The 14575-nt window shown below is 45.8% G+C and overlaps 1 protein-coding gene across 2 annotated transcripts in view; it reads right to left on the bottom strand.

Annotated features, from left to right (window-relative positions):
* Positions 1-1068: 1068 nt before the first annotated feature.
* The window catches only part of SLC6A12 (solute carrier family 6 member 12), a 41009-nt gene continuing 27502 nt past the window's right edge, over positions 1069-14575 (bottom strand). For both annotated transcript variants that reach the window (XM_069003709.1, XM_069003710.1), the window contains 4 exons: positions 14094-14196; positions 7803-7903; positions 6563-6733; positions 1069-3456 (listed from right to left, as the gene is read on the bottom strand). In XM_069003709.1, the coding sequence (XP_068859810.1) occupies positions 3313-3456; positions 6563-6733; positions 7803-7903; positions 14094-14196 (519 nt within the window). In that variant the 3' untranslated portion in view covers positions 1069-3312. The remainder of the gene's footprint in view (positions 3457-6562; positions 6734-7802; positions 7904-14093; positions 14197-14575) is intronic.

The raw sequence follows: 14575 nt of genomic DNA, 5'->3' as shown, positions 1-14575 counted from the left end.
CCCACTGCAATTCTCCTCCCTCCTAAAAACAATGTTGATAGTTGAAGTAACAAAACTTGAAGAGATCCTGGTGATTGATATTTGATGGTTTTATCTTTCTTTCTTCAAATTTTTGTCCAGTACAAGTTTTCAATGACCGTTTCCTTCTTTTTTTACCATTTTTCACTGTCAAAGGAAGAAGGGAGAGAAGGCCGAAGTGGGAGGGAACAGGAATAACAGGATGGAAAAGGATAATACAAGACCTTTTGGCTTGATTTCTTTTTTAACAAACTATGTTCCTGTCTTTTCCTTCTGGAGAGAGGGGTGAAAATGACCTTTTTATGAAGAAAAAAAAACCAAACCAAAACCAGAACAATAAACGAACTGGAAACCCAGAAATGGTAGTTAGGTGTTTACAGGTGTCTGTCCTTTCTTCTGTATACAGTGTTTTAATTCCAGCTGGGAGGAGCAGCACAGTATGGCCACCTTGTACCTTCTCTTGGACTCCAAATGCATCGTGTCTTGGCACATTATCAACAATTACATGGAAAAAAAATAAATCTCTCCCTCCCCTCCATACCAGCCCTTCAGTAGTGTATTCCTGGTGTGTGCAGGACAGGAGCAGTTTCCCATCAGACTCAGAGGTCTCCAGAGGTGCCCGATTCCAGGGGTTGATGGAGACCTGTCAGACCTGTCACATGCATGCAGCAACGCCTGAGATATTTGTGTAAATTTAACAAACCACTACTTGGTCTCTAATTGTGCTGGGGGTCTCACAGCAAAAAGACAGCCGCTGGTGGCATTTTCCCCTGTTCCCCCAGCTGGGTGTATGTGGGTGTTTTTAGTTTTTAAAGGAAAGGGAATTAAATGACACTGGGTCACTGAGCTTTGACTTAAAATTCCTGAAACTTTGTCAATTCCATCCAAAGAAACTGGATTAATTTCCTGATCCTGGGAATTTTATGACTGCTTTCAATGGACACAGCAATCTCTGTGTCTGTTGAAAAAAATCCTCTGGCTTTACTAAAATAAGTTGCTTCCTGGCAGAGGTGGGATGCTATTGTCAGAATATACATAAGCAACAGAGGAACAAGTTCATGTAGTGTTTATTTTCAATAACACGGCCCCACATTTGTGTTCCAAACTGAAAAGCTGTTTCTATCTAGGACTTTTGCAGTGTTACTCAACTGCCTCAGAAAAAGAAGTGAACACATCTCCACAACTTCTCTGACAGCACCACACTACCTTACATCTCAAAAGCATGGCAGCAGGAGCAAAGGGGCTAAATGTCCTACCAAGGATTGTGCAAGAACCAAGACTGGGAGGAAGCTGCTTGTCCCACCAAATCATGAGCAACATTGGTGGGAGGGAGAGGAAAAATCACCAAACTACTTACCATGAGGCCTGACTGCAAGCCTCTGGGTGCTAAGCTCTTCCCACAGTATTTGCAGCATGACATCCAGCTCATTAAAAAATGAAAATACAATAAATGGTGTCCTATGTGGTGCTGCAGTCCTTTGCAGGGAATGTGAATGAGGTTTGCCAGCTTTCTCCACCTTCCACAGTAAAACATTTCCAATCAACTGATAATGTCCCAGAGAGGTACAAATTCTGGTACTTGACTTTCAACATTCATTTCACCAGCAGTTTGCAGTTTTTCGTTTTTAAAGGAAAGGAAATTAAACGGGGAAAAGATTGCCCTATGCTAATTCTCCAGTTAAACTCAGAGGAAGCTGCAGCAGATAAGGTTCCCATAGCAATTGGAATAGGTACCGAGCCGCGCAGATGAGGCCCGATTTCCCCCTTTGCTTTCAGTGCCGGTCGTTTATCTCCACACAGCACGGGGAAAAGCAATTACTTGGAACAAGGAACAAGGGAAAGGAGCCTGTGGCATCTGTGATTCATTTTGATGGCCATTCTCTGGCGTGGTTGGATGCACCAATATTGCAGCACAGCCGTGCTCCAGCACGTGTACCCTTGACCACAGCAGAGCTCCCGGGCGCATGCTGCCACTGGCTTTTCTGGTGGGTTTAGCTGTGAAATTTTGATCGGCATTGAAGCAGGATTTGGCAGGGAGCTTTACAGCCCCAGCCTCCACAGGACAGAGTCATCTGGCATTGCACCAAACCCTGCATCCGAACACAATTCCTCCCACCCATCGCATCACATTTTTGACTACCCTGGCAACAACCAACCTTTAATTTGACAAAATCTGCTTCCAATGAACCCATCTTACCTATTAATTTTGCTTTTTCTTGCCTGAGCTGATGATTATTGCGCCTGATTATGTCTTCCTTATCCCCTGAGCAGTCATCTGCAGCAAAGCCAAGGGAGTGCAATCATTCTCCCACCCTCTTCCCAAAGCTACTCTGCAGCACAGGATCAGGCCTATCAACTCCTTCATTAATTCCTCTACAAAATGCCCCAGCAGTGCAGTTAAATCTGTGGGCGTGCAGTCCTCGGGGTCTCATTGTCCCAGCTGTGCTGCAGCTCTCTTTTTTTTTTTACCAACTGCTCTGGGACTTTTTTTGCACTCCATGAGTTTTCTGAAAGAATTGTCAAATATTCATCGGTTTCACTCTCGGATGCATTTTCACTGGGCCGTGTAGTTTTGACCAACAGCAAGTCCCCTAGATAGTTATTCCTTACCTCCTTTTCCAGACTCAGACTGCCTTGAGATCCATCATCAACAACTACGATGGCGTTGAGCACTCTGTCACTCCTTTCCCTTCCAGTGACAGCTGAAGCTGTAACTACTGACACTGCAGCCTCCTTTTGTCATTGGTTATGTTATGTTCCTGGCTCTCTTTCCCTTGTACATAGGTCACCTAGCAATGCACTTTCCTTTGTCATCCTCCAGCTTCTTATGTACTACTGAACCAACTTACTTATTTCCTGTGCCAATGCCCCATCATTTTGTGCTTTTGCATCCCTAACTTGGTTCCTTCACACCTTTAATCTCTGCTCTCCTTCACCACTCTCACCACTGTGGTTTCTTTTCCTCCTCCCAACAAGAACACACTTTTTTTCCTTTTTTTTTCCTTTTTTTCTTTTTTTGCTACAATGTTGTTTTTCTCTTCCCAACCTGTGTCAGTACTGAAGGGCACTTCTGACAAAAGTGTGCTGCAGTCTCCACAGCTGCTGACGAGAAGAGTTGTCCTCAAGGTGTAAAAGAAATGCTGTTCCCAGTGGGTGCAACCAGCTGTCTGGAAGGAGAGGGTGTCCCAGATGCTTCTGTCACAGATGTGAAGGAATGAAGGGAAGAGAAAAGAAACCACTTTGGGAAGCAGAGAGCAAATCAGTCTGGGTTATGGAGGAAACATCCCAGGTGCCTTAGAAGTGGGTTTCTCTCTCTGTGATGATCACCTCCTGGACTGGAGGAGACCATCCCTCGCGCCTCAGTTCGGACGGCCCCGCCACGTGCCGCTTCTTCGGCTGCGGCAGGTCCTCCGCCGGGGAAATCAGCTGCTTCAGTCGCTGCGGAGAGGAAGGCGCTGTTAATTAAGCTGATGAGCAAACTGACAGCCAATAGTGATCCACAACCATTGCTGGGGGCAAAGGCATCTAGAGAGCCAATGCTCCCAGCTCCCTGTTCCTCTCCTGCTGAATGGCTGTGAAACAGAGAAGGAGAGCAGCTTTGCTTCGCCTGCTCTCTGACAATTATTCTGCCTCTGGGCTCAAATCTGGGCTGTGGGCTGATAATCTGATGTACAGTGCTCCTCACAGACCTGCTGCTGTGAGGGAGGATGCCAGAAATTAGCACCACAAACATTTTCTGTGGCAATGGGAAAAACACCATAAAGCATTGCTTTTCCTATACCAAGTAACTTTCCCTTGATTTTGGTGGGAGCTGTGAAGCCTTTCAAACGGACTGATCATCAGATGCTGGGCATCTCCTGCTATGATCCAAAGCAGGGTGGTAGGCAATACCTACCTCAGTGGCATTTCCCAGGTAAAGCAGTCCCTCTGCAGACTGGCTCCTGCCCCAGACTATCCTCAGCTCCCCTCTTCCAGTCAGCAGACTGCGCTGGTGAAGGCAGGGCTTGTGAGGCAGCTGCCTGCCCTTAGTTCCCTCTGTCCTGTGCAATGCAGAATGCTACAGGCTGTTCCACACACAATGTATGCAGTGTTGTGACAACTTTGGGGAGTTTATTCTTAAAAAATGAAAATATCTTTGAGCTCTTCAGCGAAAAATGCTGGCTCTCAGCGACAGCTGCAGTGAATTTCTGCTCTTCTTCATCCCATTTTTTTAGCCCCTCTGGTGCCACACAACTTCCTGAGCTCCTGGTTTCCTCCCAAAGCCCAGTAATGATGTCCTGCAGCTACCTGCCAGCTCCATGGGACAGTCTATCATTTCCCAGCTGAAACCTGACTTTCACAGTTACTAACTTTTTCCATCACAAGCTGTTCAGGACAGTGCATGCTCCTCCCATGCAGAGTGCATCACAAGCAGAGCAGGCAATTCATCCATGACTCCTTGGATTCATTTTAGTGCTCCCACTCCTTGTGAAGTGCCTGCCAGAATCACAGATTTTGTTCATTTATTCAGAACTATTTGCCCCATGGTTTCCAAAATTGACCTTGGTCTGCAGCTGTTCTGTGGGCACTTCATTGTGAGTTTTTAGTCTTTGGAGCTTGAGCTGTCTTAATCGGGCACATTAGGAACCATCATTTGCATTTCTTGGTCAGTCAAGTGTAACAAGAGGAATCAGTTTGTTGCAGTGACGGATCGTAATTACCAATTACAAACTTGCTTTCAGTGAATGGTTTGCAATATTCAAAGACTCTGTTCTTAGAAACATCTGTGTAGGAAATTAATTCACTACAATTCTGGGGTGTGACTGGAAAAGGAGAACAGGTACATTTTGAGAAAATTTGTTTTAAAAACAGGTACAGCTATCCCAGAAGGTATTTTGTGGCTGGCTTTGATTCTCCCCTGAATCAACCTAGGTTTAGCAGCCAATACCTTCCCACACACCTGAACCGCATCCTTGGAAATTTCTTCATCCTAATGTAGCTGAGGAGTCCCTGGAAATTTCAATTAATAGAATGCAAACCAGGACAAACTGAAAACCCCTTGATCGAAACAGGCCAAATCAATTCCTCAGGTGTGCTCTACAATGAGCATTAACACTATTCACAGCAGCATTTCGGTCCAAGGGCTTGAAGCACTTTGCTCCTGGTGAGAGATAGTGCTTGTTTAGCAGGCAGGACATGTGGGCAATTACTTCTCTGACAGCTCCAAGGCCTCATTTAGACATAAAAAGCTTCTGAGCTGTGGGGAGTCAGACATGTCAGCCACCCCATCAAACTCTTCAAACCAGCCATGCATCATCACTAAATGGCCCAGAGCACAGGAAAATGCTGTAGGAGGTGGAACTCGAGGTGTGAACTTGGAGCAAATCATACCACAGCACCCTGGATTCCCCTGCAGTTCCTCATGGTGGGAAGTGTATACCTTCCAGCTCCCTTCCAGACTCATAAATCTCTTCATGTCTGCCAACAGCAACTAGGAGGCCGAAGGGTCAAAGGCAGCTAAACAGGAACTATTTTAGTGCAAAATACTTCTTCTCTGGCCTCCTGCCTGCATGGCTTATGCCTATGTCAGTATTCCACTGAAGACTTCAGTCGCTACCAGTCCCATCTGGACCTTGTTCTGTATCTTTTCCTGAGCCTGAGAACAGCATTAGCCTCCTCTGCCACAACTCCTGTCTCTCCCTATTAAGATACTTATTTCCAGTCAGTCAACAGGAGCCACTGTGAGCACAGATTCACCTTCCCTGAGACAATGGAACAAATGAAGACTTCCTGTACCCAGCCCACCCCTGGATGTGTTGGCAATGCAGGGCCCTCCTCTCCATGAGCCCACCATGTGACTGTCACACCTACACCACAGCCACAGGGATGCTCTCATCCCCTGTTCACCTGCTCCCTCTGCCCCCCCCACCCTCCAATCAGCTGCAGTGAGAATGGGGAAGGACCAGAAGAGGAATTGTGTAGAAATTTAGATGTACTGTACATCACTCAGGTGTTTCTTCATGGGTCAGGTGAGGTGTCATCTCCATGGTACCATCTCCCTAGATACAGTTCTTCCTAGGACAAGGACAAAGATGTCTACAGTGAAAGAGGACAGGCACGGGCATGGCACAGGGTAGAGCCTTACAGCTCTGTGAGCACGTCCTCTTTAGTAACTATGGGTAATTTCTTTTTTGAAAATAACATGGTCCTGACCCAGGGCTACAAGAGACAAGAAGTAAAGGCAAAACAGATCCTGGTTTTGCACTTGGTTTGCATTGGTATCTACTGCATATATACTACATATATGTCTATATATTGCACTGAGCATGATGGTGCAACATCACACAGAAGACTGCACGTTTGATGATCAGCCTGGGAGCTGTGCTGAGACCCTCCCAGCTCTCCCAACTGCCAACGAGAGCTACAGAGCATTCTGGGGAGGGGCCACTCTCACCAGCCCTTGCCTTCTCAGAGGAGAAATGTGCCAGGTACCTTCTCCCCGGGGCTCATCCTGAACCATCTGTGGGAGCAATAGCAACGTGCCCAGTGACCACAATCTCAGTACCTGTTTCAGGGGTCCTTTGGTTTTCAGAAGGATGAAGATGGCATAGAGAGGAATACAGACCATGGAAGAGAGTGCCATCAGCCAGCCTAGCACGTAGCCCCAGGGTGGGTACTCGTAGGAATTGTTGTATTTCAAGGGTGTGTACTTGATCAGGGAAAACAGGAAGACGCCCTGGGGAGCAGAAAACACAAACATAAGGAGAGACAAGGGGCAGCCAGGCCCGGCAGCCTGGCCACCCTGCAAGGACTGGCTGCAAGGGTGGCAATGGGTGTTCTGCCTTGCATGAGCCAGCAGGGACCTTGCTGGCTGCAGAGAGCAGAGCCTGGTGCATGCTGGCTGCACGAGGAGTTCTCAGAGCCAGGGCCAGGCATCTCTGCAGTGTAAAGCCTTCAGGCTTCTGCAGAGTTCAAATAAGCGAAGTTGGAAGCAGCTTTGAGGGTCCAGCAACATTGAGATAGCAATTTATTCATATCAAAGACAAGAATTTTTGTTCTGCCTGGCAGAAAGACTTCAGAAGAACCACACAGGCACAGATTTACCCCTCCTGGGGCTCTCTAGCTACAGAGCTCTCAGACAATTTGGGCTGCCTTAAAAATTTCCCAAATCTTCAAGTCCTGCTGAAGTCTGGGGACAAACAACTAGGAATCTTTTGTTATAGTTATAGATCCCATCTGTGTTCCCACTGAGGTCAAAGAAAACAACTCTCAACATCAGATACAAAACCAGAATTTGGCTCAGAAAGCATGTAAAAGTCAGTGGAACAAGACTGGACACAAATTCAAAACAGGCAAGAACTTGCCTGAATTTGGGTGCATTTTCTTTAAACACAGTCACAGAAGTTTTGGAAGAGGTTTAATAACATAGAAAGCCAATGGCTATAGAAAGATATTTCTGAACCATGGGCAGTCCCAGGAACACAGGCTGAAGCAAGTTTTTCAGAACAGGGTAATTCTCACTGGTCTTCTATTCATAGGTAATTTGACCAAACCTCTCCAGGCTTTGAGGATACATTTCCTTTTGCCTTCACAATACACAATTGGCTTCTCAGGCTCAATTAATTTTCCAGGCAAAACATAAGGCTTTACAAAGGAAATAAATGGCTACCTCAGCTATGGACAAGCTTCTGCTTCTCCACAGCAGTTTAAAAAATTTACAGCAGCACCTTGGAGATAAATCAGCCTTTTCTTCTGAGAATTTGGGGACCCAGAGTGCCACATCATGATGTCATAATTGCACTTACCAAGCACAGACCAGGGGTGAACACCAGCCAGCAAATCTTGATCAAGGGCCACGGCCGGAAACCAATCATGTCCTCAATGTTGTCGTAGAAGCGGTTGGCACCTTGGCCACCAACCAGCAAAAAGTCAGAGGTCAGATTGGTTTTGTTTCCTTCAACCACTATTCACATCAGATCCCAAACTTTCTTTATCCTTGGTGTTTACTCCTGGTGAAAACATGGCTATCCTAATAATAGAGCAGCAGGTGACAGGGTTTTCTGGGATTGAAAAGGCCCATCTGTGGCTAAATAGAGATGGAGGGGCTTAATTTCATCCATAAGTGTCAGAAAGATCGACACTGAAGAAAAGCACAGTTCCTCAGACAGCAGCAGCTCTTAGTGAGAGGATGCAGCCCATGCACTGGTAAGGACTGCAAAAGGAAAAGAGGAGTTCCTGGTTTACAGAGAAGCAAGGGAAAGCTCGTGGAGGTTGAGCACATGGGATTGTGTGAGTCCAGAGTGCTAAAAGGAACAAAGAGAGTGGGGAATGCCTAACAAAACCCTCTCTTTGTAAACAAACGTGCTGGTATACCAGGGAAGTCATGTCAAGAATCATGACTGAGGTGGGCAGGACCCCTGTCATCAAGACCCTGTCTTCCACAGAATATTTTATTATTGGCATAAACTCAGAAAACCTGGCAATTAAAACTCCTCTGAAAACCAAATCTTCCATCTGCAAGTGCTGCTGTACTGTCTGGTGAGAGCTGTCTGATGGGTGTCTGATCTCCTTTTCACTAGTTTCACTTACTGGGTTACTTTGTTCACAGCGTGTGGGATCCACCTAAATCTCATGGTGCCCTGGAATGCGAAACAGTTCGGAAAAGCACCTAGAAGTCCTGCCACCAGCCAGACTCTAACCATTGACTCTTCCCAACCCAAAGCACAGAGGACAAACATATGCAATGGCACAGAGGAGACAACAAACTGCAGATGGATTTCAGCAGACCTTGCAATAGGCTCTAGGATGTCTCCAAGTATCAGGAGCCTAATGTTGGCCAGAAAGAGATGTAAAATGAAGAAAAATCAAAAAGTCATTTATAAGGTGCCCTAGCACCTTTCTAACCACAACTAACCAGATATATCAGACTGCCTCAGGCAAAGTAAGATGACAAAAAGTAAGATGAAAAAAATTGAGCTAGTCTGTCCAGAAAAACGGCTACCAGTTAAGCACCTCTGGGATGAAATAATACCGTATTTGTCTCGTTAAAGCTTTATCTTGGTGCTTGGCTGATAAAGAAGGATTCTGCTTTTGGGGATGTTCATCTGTGAACTCATGGTCAGGCCAGAGTTCCCAGTTGCAAACGTGGTAAGATTTTGCTTCTTTATATCCCAACACCAGAGGGCTGGACTGGGCAAAATATGTGCCTGTAGAACTGGCCACACTTGTGAATGTTTGGGGTTTGGTGAGTTGTATTGTGGTTTGTGGTTTTTATGACTCAGAATTACATTCTCATATTATGTTTCCTTTAAATATAGTAATTCTACAAAAGCACATTATGTGTGCTGCTTTTTTTTTTTTTGTAATTCTTTGCATTATTTTCTATATCCCATGACTAATGCTTGCAGAAAATCTCTTTTAAACCCAGCTTTTTGAAGTATTTGGTGGAGGGGGGAAGCAGGAGGATAGTTCTTTGAACAGCTCTTGGTGTTGAGTTGGCAAGTTAAAAACCCGCCTCAAGCAAAGACAACAAGCTCTGGTATATCAAGGGACATGCAGCCTTGTGTGGGAGCCCAGCCTACACCAGAGAACTTCCAAGCTGTAAATACCATGAGGCTTCAGATAGAATTTCTGAAAATATATTGGGGATGAAAGGAGACGAGGTATATAAAATTAATTTTGCCAAAAAGCCAAAATCTTCCACAGGGTGGGAAAAAAAAGAGATATAGATCATGTGAACGGCAGTTTAGAATATAAGCACAGCACAGTGTCTTCCACAGAAACACACTGCCATGTCAGACATATGACAGACAAATTAATTCATAATACAGCTTCATGGCAGATAAAGTTTCCCTGCCAATTTGGATCTAGGATCTAGTCAAAGAGACATATCAATTAAAGAAATATGAAAATGCTAAACAAAAAGAACACACACACATCCATCCCCCAACAAGAAAAAACAATCCCACAACTTATGTTGTTAATTATGATGTGCCTCCACCTGTCCTTGTCCCTTTTCTCTGTAGGACAACCGCCAGGTCCTAAATTTCCATGGCCTCTGTGGCAGTCAGAGGGTGATGTGATGAAACACAATGGGGACTGACATGAATGTCCTCAGAGAGTATATGAACAGGAAGTTTTACATAGTCTACACTTCACAGGCAGATGAAAAAGTAATCAAGCTTAAGAAGTCATCAGTTCAACCACTCAACACTGGCTTGTTGAGCAAATTAGAAGCTGGAGGACACATACTGGAGCAATGTGCCTTTCCTTCCCAGCACATTAGAAAGATTAGATAAAGTTCCTGCAGAGAAAACCATAAAAACTTCCCCAAAGAGATTTTTGTTGGAGTGCACAAAGATGTTTGCTTCTATCTCCAATATTCCAAGACAAGGAGGAATGGGATGCAGTCACTGGACAGTTAACCATGAATGCTGGTACCGCTTCCCTTGTGCGGATCAGCCCCATATACCTTCAAAGTGGTTGTGTGCTCTTCTGACAAATCATTTTGCCACATAAATGCACAGGAATAAATTTCACATGAACCTAACTAGAGATTTGCTAACATTCTTATCTCTTGTCCTTATGGAGCCCTTCTCATTTTATGCAGCTTATAAAAACAGCAAATGAGGCCCAAATTAAAAGGGACAAAGATTGAATTTTACTTTTAGCATATTCAAAAACCAGTGAGTTTCACAGTTCTGCTAGTTTGGAATCTATAAAAACTCTCTCCCCGTTTTATCTCCCAAGTTAACATTTATTTGCATTCATCTATATCGAATTTCACCCACAACATTCCAAAAGGTGACGACCGTGGCTCCATGCCACAGTACCAAGCGTGTATCTGCTCCCTCTCTGTCTCAAACCTGCAGCATCAACAGCTGCACCAGGTCTGTGCAAAGAGCCAGCAACAGAGGCATCCCAGCGCCACAGCCGCGCATCCTGTGCGTAGCGGGCACACAGAGCAGACCCGTTATGGCCCATAAGGAAGGTTGCTCATAGCCAGTGCATCTGAGAGCATTCAGCACACAGAGCCAGAGCAGGCCCAACAGGCAGGATCCAGGCAGGAGGAGGCTGCCATGCCACACCACGCTGGGAGCCACGCTGCATGTGAGCAATAGAACCAGAGAAAGATTTATCGCAGCACAACACGGGTTTACCCCAGGGCCACCCACAGGTACCCTCTGGCATCAGTTTGCTTTAGCTGTGTAAACAGCCCTACTGATTTCAGCCCCGGCTCTCCTGTAGTAATGGAGGCCCTTGCTTTCTCCCAGAACAGCTAATCCTAATGTGCATGCTGTGACTGCCTGGAGAATCTCCTCTGCAGCACATTTTGGTGGCATCATGTTGTGAATCTCAAACCCCAAGCCTGCTTATAGAAGGGCTGTCTGTCCCAAAGTGGGAGGGAGAGAGGAGAAGAAGCAGGGGGACACCAGAATCCCTGCAGCACTCTCCTCTAGGGAACATGATCAGCAGGTCCAATGCTGTACAATCCTTCCACAGGCAGGGAGCAGTACAGGGGAAATCCTCAGGTCTTTGGGAGAGCAGCTGCCTGGCAGCAGGGGGAAGCTGCCAAGTGGTGGGTGGTTGGCGTATGTGCTGGGAGAGGGGAAACTCAGAACGCATATTTGTGTTAGCAGAAATGTTGTAATTCTTCACAGTGTAAGCAAGAGGCTCAGCCCTGCCAGTTCTGAGGCTGGGGAAAAAAACCCTTTACTCAATGCTAGTCACTTTTTTCCCCCACTATAATGCCTCACCTTAGCCCTCTGACTACATTTTGGACCAGAATTACCCCAGTGGATGCAAAGCAGAACGTCAAGAGGGTAAAATCCCACTGTGTGGAGTATGGCACAAATGAACCCATGGTTGTGAGGAAAAGGGTCACTTCTCTGTCCCCAACTACTCCATCTGCCTTTAAGGCTGCTGGGGCAGCATCACCTCTCCTGTTACTCATTGTCTGCCATTGCTCCTCTCCATGGGTCATCAGAAAGGGCATGTGGCCTGTGTGACTGTAAAAGTGGCATTAAACACCAAAGCATAATTCAGTTCAGTGAATTAACCTAGCATGGTGATCCCCATCCTGTCACAGATGGATGGGGATCTCCACGCCCCTTTAATCCCAGAAGGACTGGGCAGAAGCTGACTCAAATCTGGCCAGGGTCTGCTACTACAAGCTGTGAGGTGAGCTTCCCTTGAAGGAAATCTTTCTAAAATAAACCTCTCTTAGGGATCTCTTGCATTCCCTAGAGCTAGAGACGAAGCGGCTGGACCAGTCACCCTTTCAGTAACAGAGGAGTTTATCCAAACCAGCAATTGACTCCTGCTCTACATGAAACATTTGGAGAAACTGGTAAGCCCTTCATCAGCAACTGCACTGCAGCCAGTGCAACCTCTATAAAACTGTAAGCACCAAAAGGAGCACACAGGGACTGACTGCCCATAACAAAGCAAAGGTGGCACCAAATGGAATTGGCAGGTGGCAGATTTAGAATGAGGAAATGAGAGTGACTCCTCACACAACACCTGAGAAAGCCATAGAACTCCTTGCTGCAGCATTTTGTGGATGATAAATGCTTAGCCAAGTCAACTGGAAAAAAGTAACAGAAGAAAAATAAATAGATTTCACTTCTGGCACTGGAAATTCCTGGGCAACAAAATGACTATTGCATCTGGTTTTAGGACACCCAGCTCAAGAAAGATGTGTAGCTGTCAGAGTGGGTCCAGAGAAGGACCATGAAAACTAAAAGAGGACTGAAACACCTGTCCTGTAAAGACACACTGAGAGAGTTTGGGCTGTCCAGCCTGGAAAAAAGAAAGCTCCAGGGAGACCTTGTTGCAGCCTTTCAATATATAAAGGGGGCTTGTAGAGACACGACAAGGGCTAACAGTTTTAAATTGAAAGAGGAGAGGTTTAGAGTGGATACAAGGAAGAAATTTTTGACTCTGAAGATGCTGAGACACTCGAACCAGTTGCCCAGAGAGGCTGTGGATACACCACCATTGCAAATGTCCAAGGCCCGGTTGGACAGGGCTCTGAGCAACCTGGTTAAGTGGAAAGTGGCCAAGAGGGTGGACTAGATGACCTTTAAAGGTCCCTTCCAAAACAAACCGTTCTATGGTTCTATAATAAGTTGTGAAAAGCTGGAAGAACATTCACAGCAAGTATCACTCCTAATTTTTCTTCTATTGTATTCCTTCATGAGCTCCTGACCACTGAGACCCAATGTGATGCTGTGTTTGCAATCTTTCCCTGAGGCTATGATGGCAATGCTGCTTGAAGTAGTTGGAACCAGCAGATGTGTGACTGTGGGATGTTGAGGTCTGGTCTAAGCTGGCATCTACTGCAGCTGTGCACAATCCTTACAGCTATGAGGCTCCTGTAGTTCCATGAAGCAAAGAGAGGGAGCAGCTGCTCTGCATCACACACAAGACTCTGCCCAAAAACCATCAGCCTTGAACGAGCTTCAGGGAGAAAAATCAAAGCCTTTGTGCTCAGAAAGAGATCTCCCCATGGGATATCAGAGAAGACTCTTCTTACTGCACAGACTAACAAGCAGTTGGTTTCCTCCTGATAGTTCATGAAGCTCAGTTTTATCCCGTTCCTGACTGAGTAGTTAAGTTACAGACTTCACTGAGAGCCAAAGCAGTCCCTCCTGTTTCTTTTCTGAGTGCCATCACAGCCAGGATAAACAGGAAGCAGGAATCATCACAGAAGTAGCACATAGCAGGTTTTCATCCCAGCATTTTCTGTTAGATTAACTGGCAGGACTGAACTAAATGCACAGTGTAAGTAGACAGGGACGGACACCAAAGAACAGCAGTCACTCCTCTATAGCTGATTATCTAATTCAAAGGGCAGATGGGAAGAACAGCAAGGTAGTTCAATATGAGGCACCTATGGAGAAGGAAAAAACATTCCTAGTCTAAATGTGGAGCAATTAAGAAATGTTGCAAGGAAACACAGTGAAAACTAGACAAGAAAGAAGATAATTACAGCACTTCTTTGCCCCCTGAGGATCTTCTCTATCCACTCCCACTTCTCAACCCCCCATTCTTGCCTTGATAAAGAGCAAGACAGACTTTTGTCCTCCACTTACCATACACCCATCCTACACAGGTGACTTCAAAAACAGCCAGGAAGAGCAGGCATGTGCCACTGGCAGCATAGTAGTCAAAGAGCTGGAAGATGTACATGCCACCCTGTTGAAGAGGTAGAGAAAACAGAGCTATGGCAAGACCATTCCACGTCAGGGAAAAATGGGTGGGCCAAGCAGAAGAATAGCAGCAGAAACACTGAACCTAGAGCAGGCAGGAGAAGAGCCTTCTCTTGTGGCTGCCCTCACTCTGTTCCAAAACCACCATCAGGCCTGGTGGCAGGAGAGTTTTCATGCCTATTCTATGATACTTCTGGGCTAGGCAGGCTTCTTTGTGCATAAGAGCAGGAGCTGGTTTGTTTGGCTGTTTTTAAACAGTTAGGAAGTTTCCAGAATAATTTTTGACGTACCATGTAGCAGTGCAGAACTTGGCACCCAAAAAACTGTGATCTTGAGCACCAGCATATTCAGATACCTCATTTTCC

Source organism: Aphelocoma coerulescens, chromosome 1A (assembly GCF_041296385.1).
Source record: "Aphelocoma coerulescens isolate FSJ_1873_10779 chromosome 1A, UR_Acoe_1.0, whole genome shotgun sequence".
In the NCBI taxonomy this organism is placed as follows: Eukaryota; Metazoa; Chordata; class Aves; order Passeriformes; family Corvidae; genus Aphelocoma; species Aphelocoma coerulescens.
This window is presented reverse-complemented; position numbering and strand designations above follow the sequence as displayed.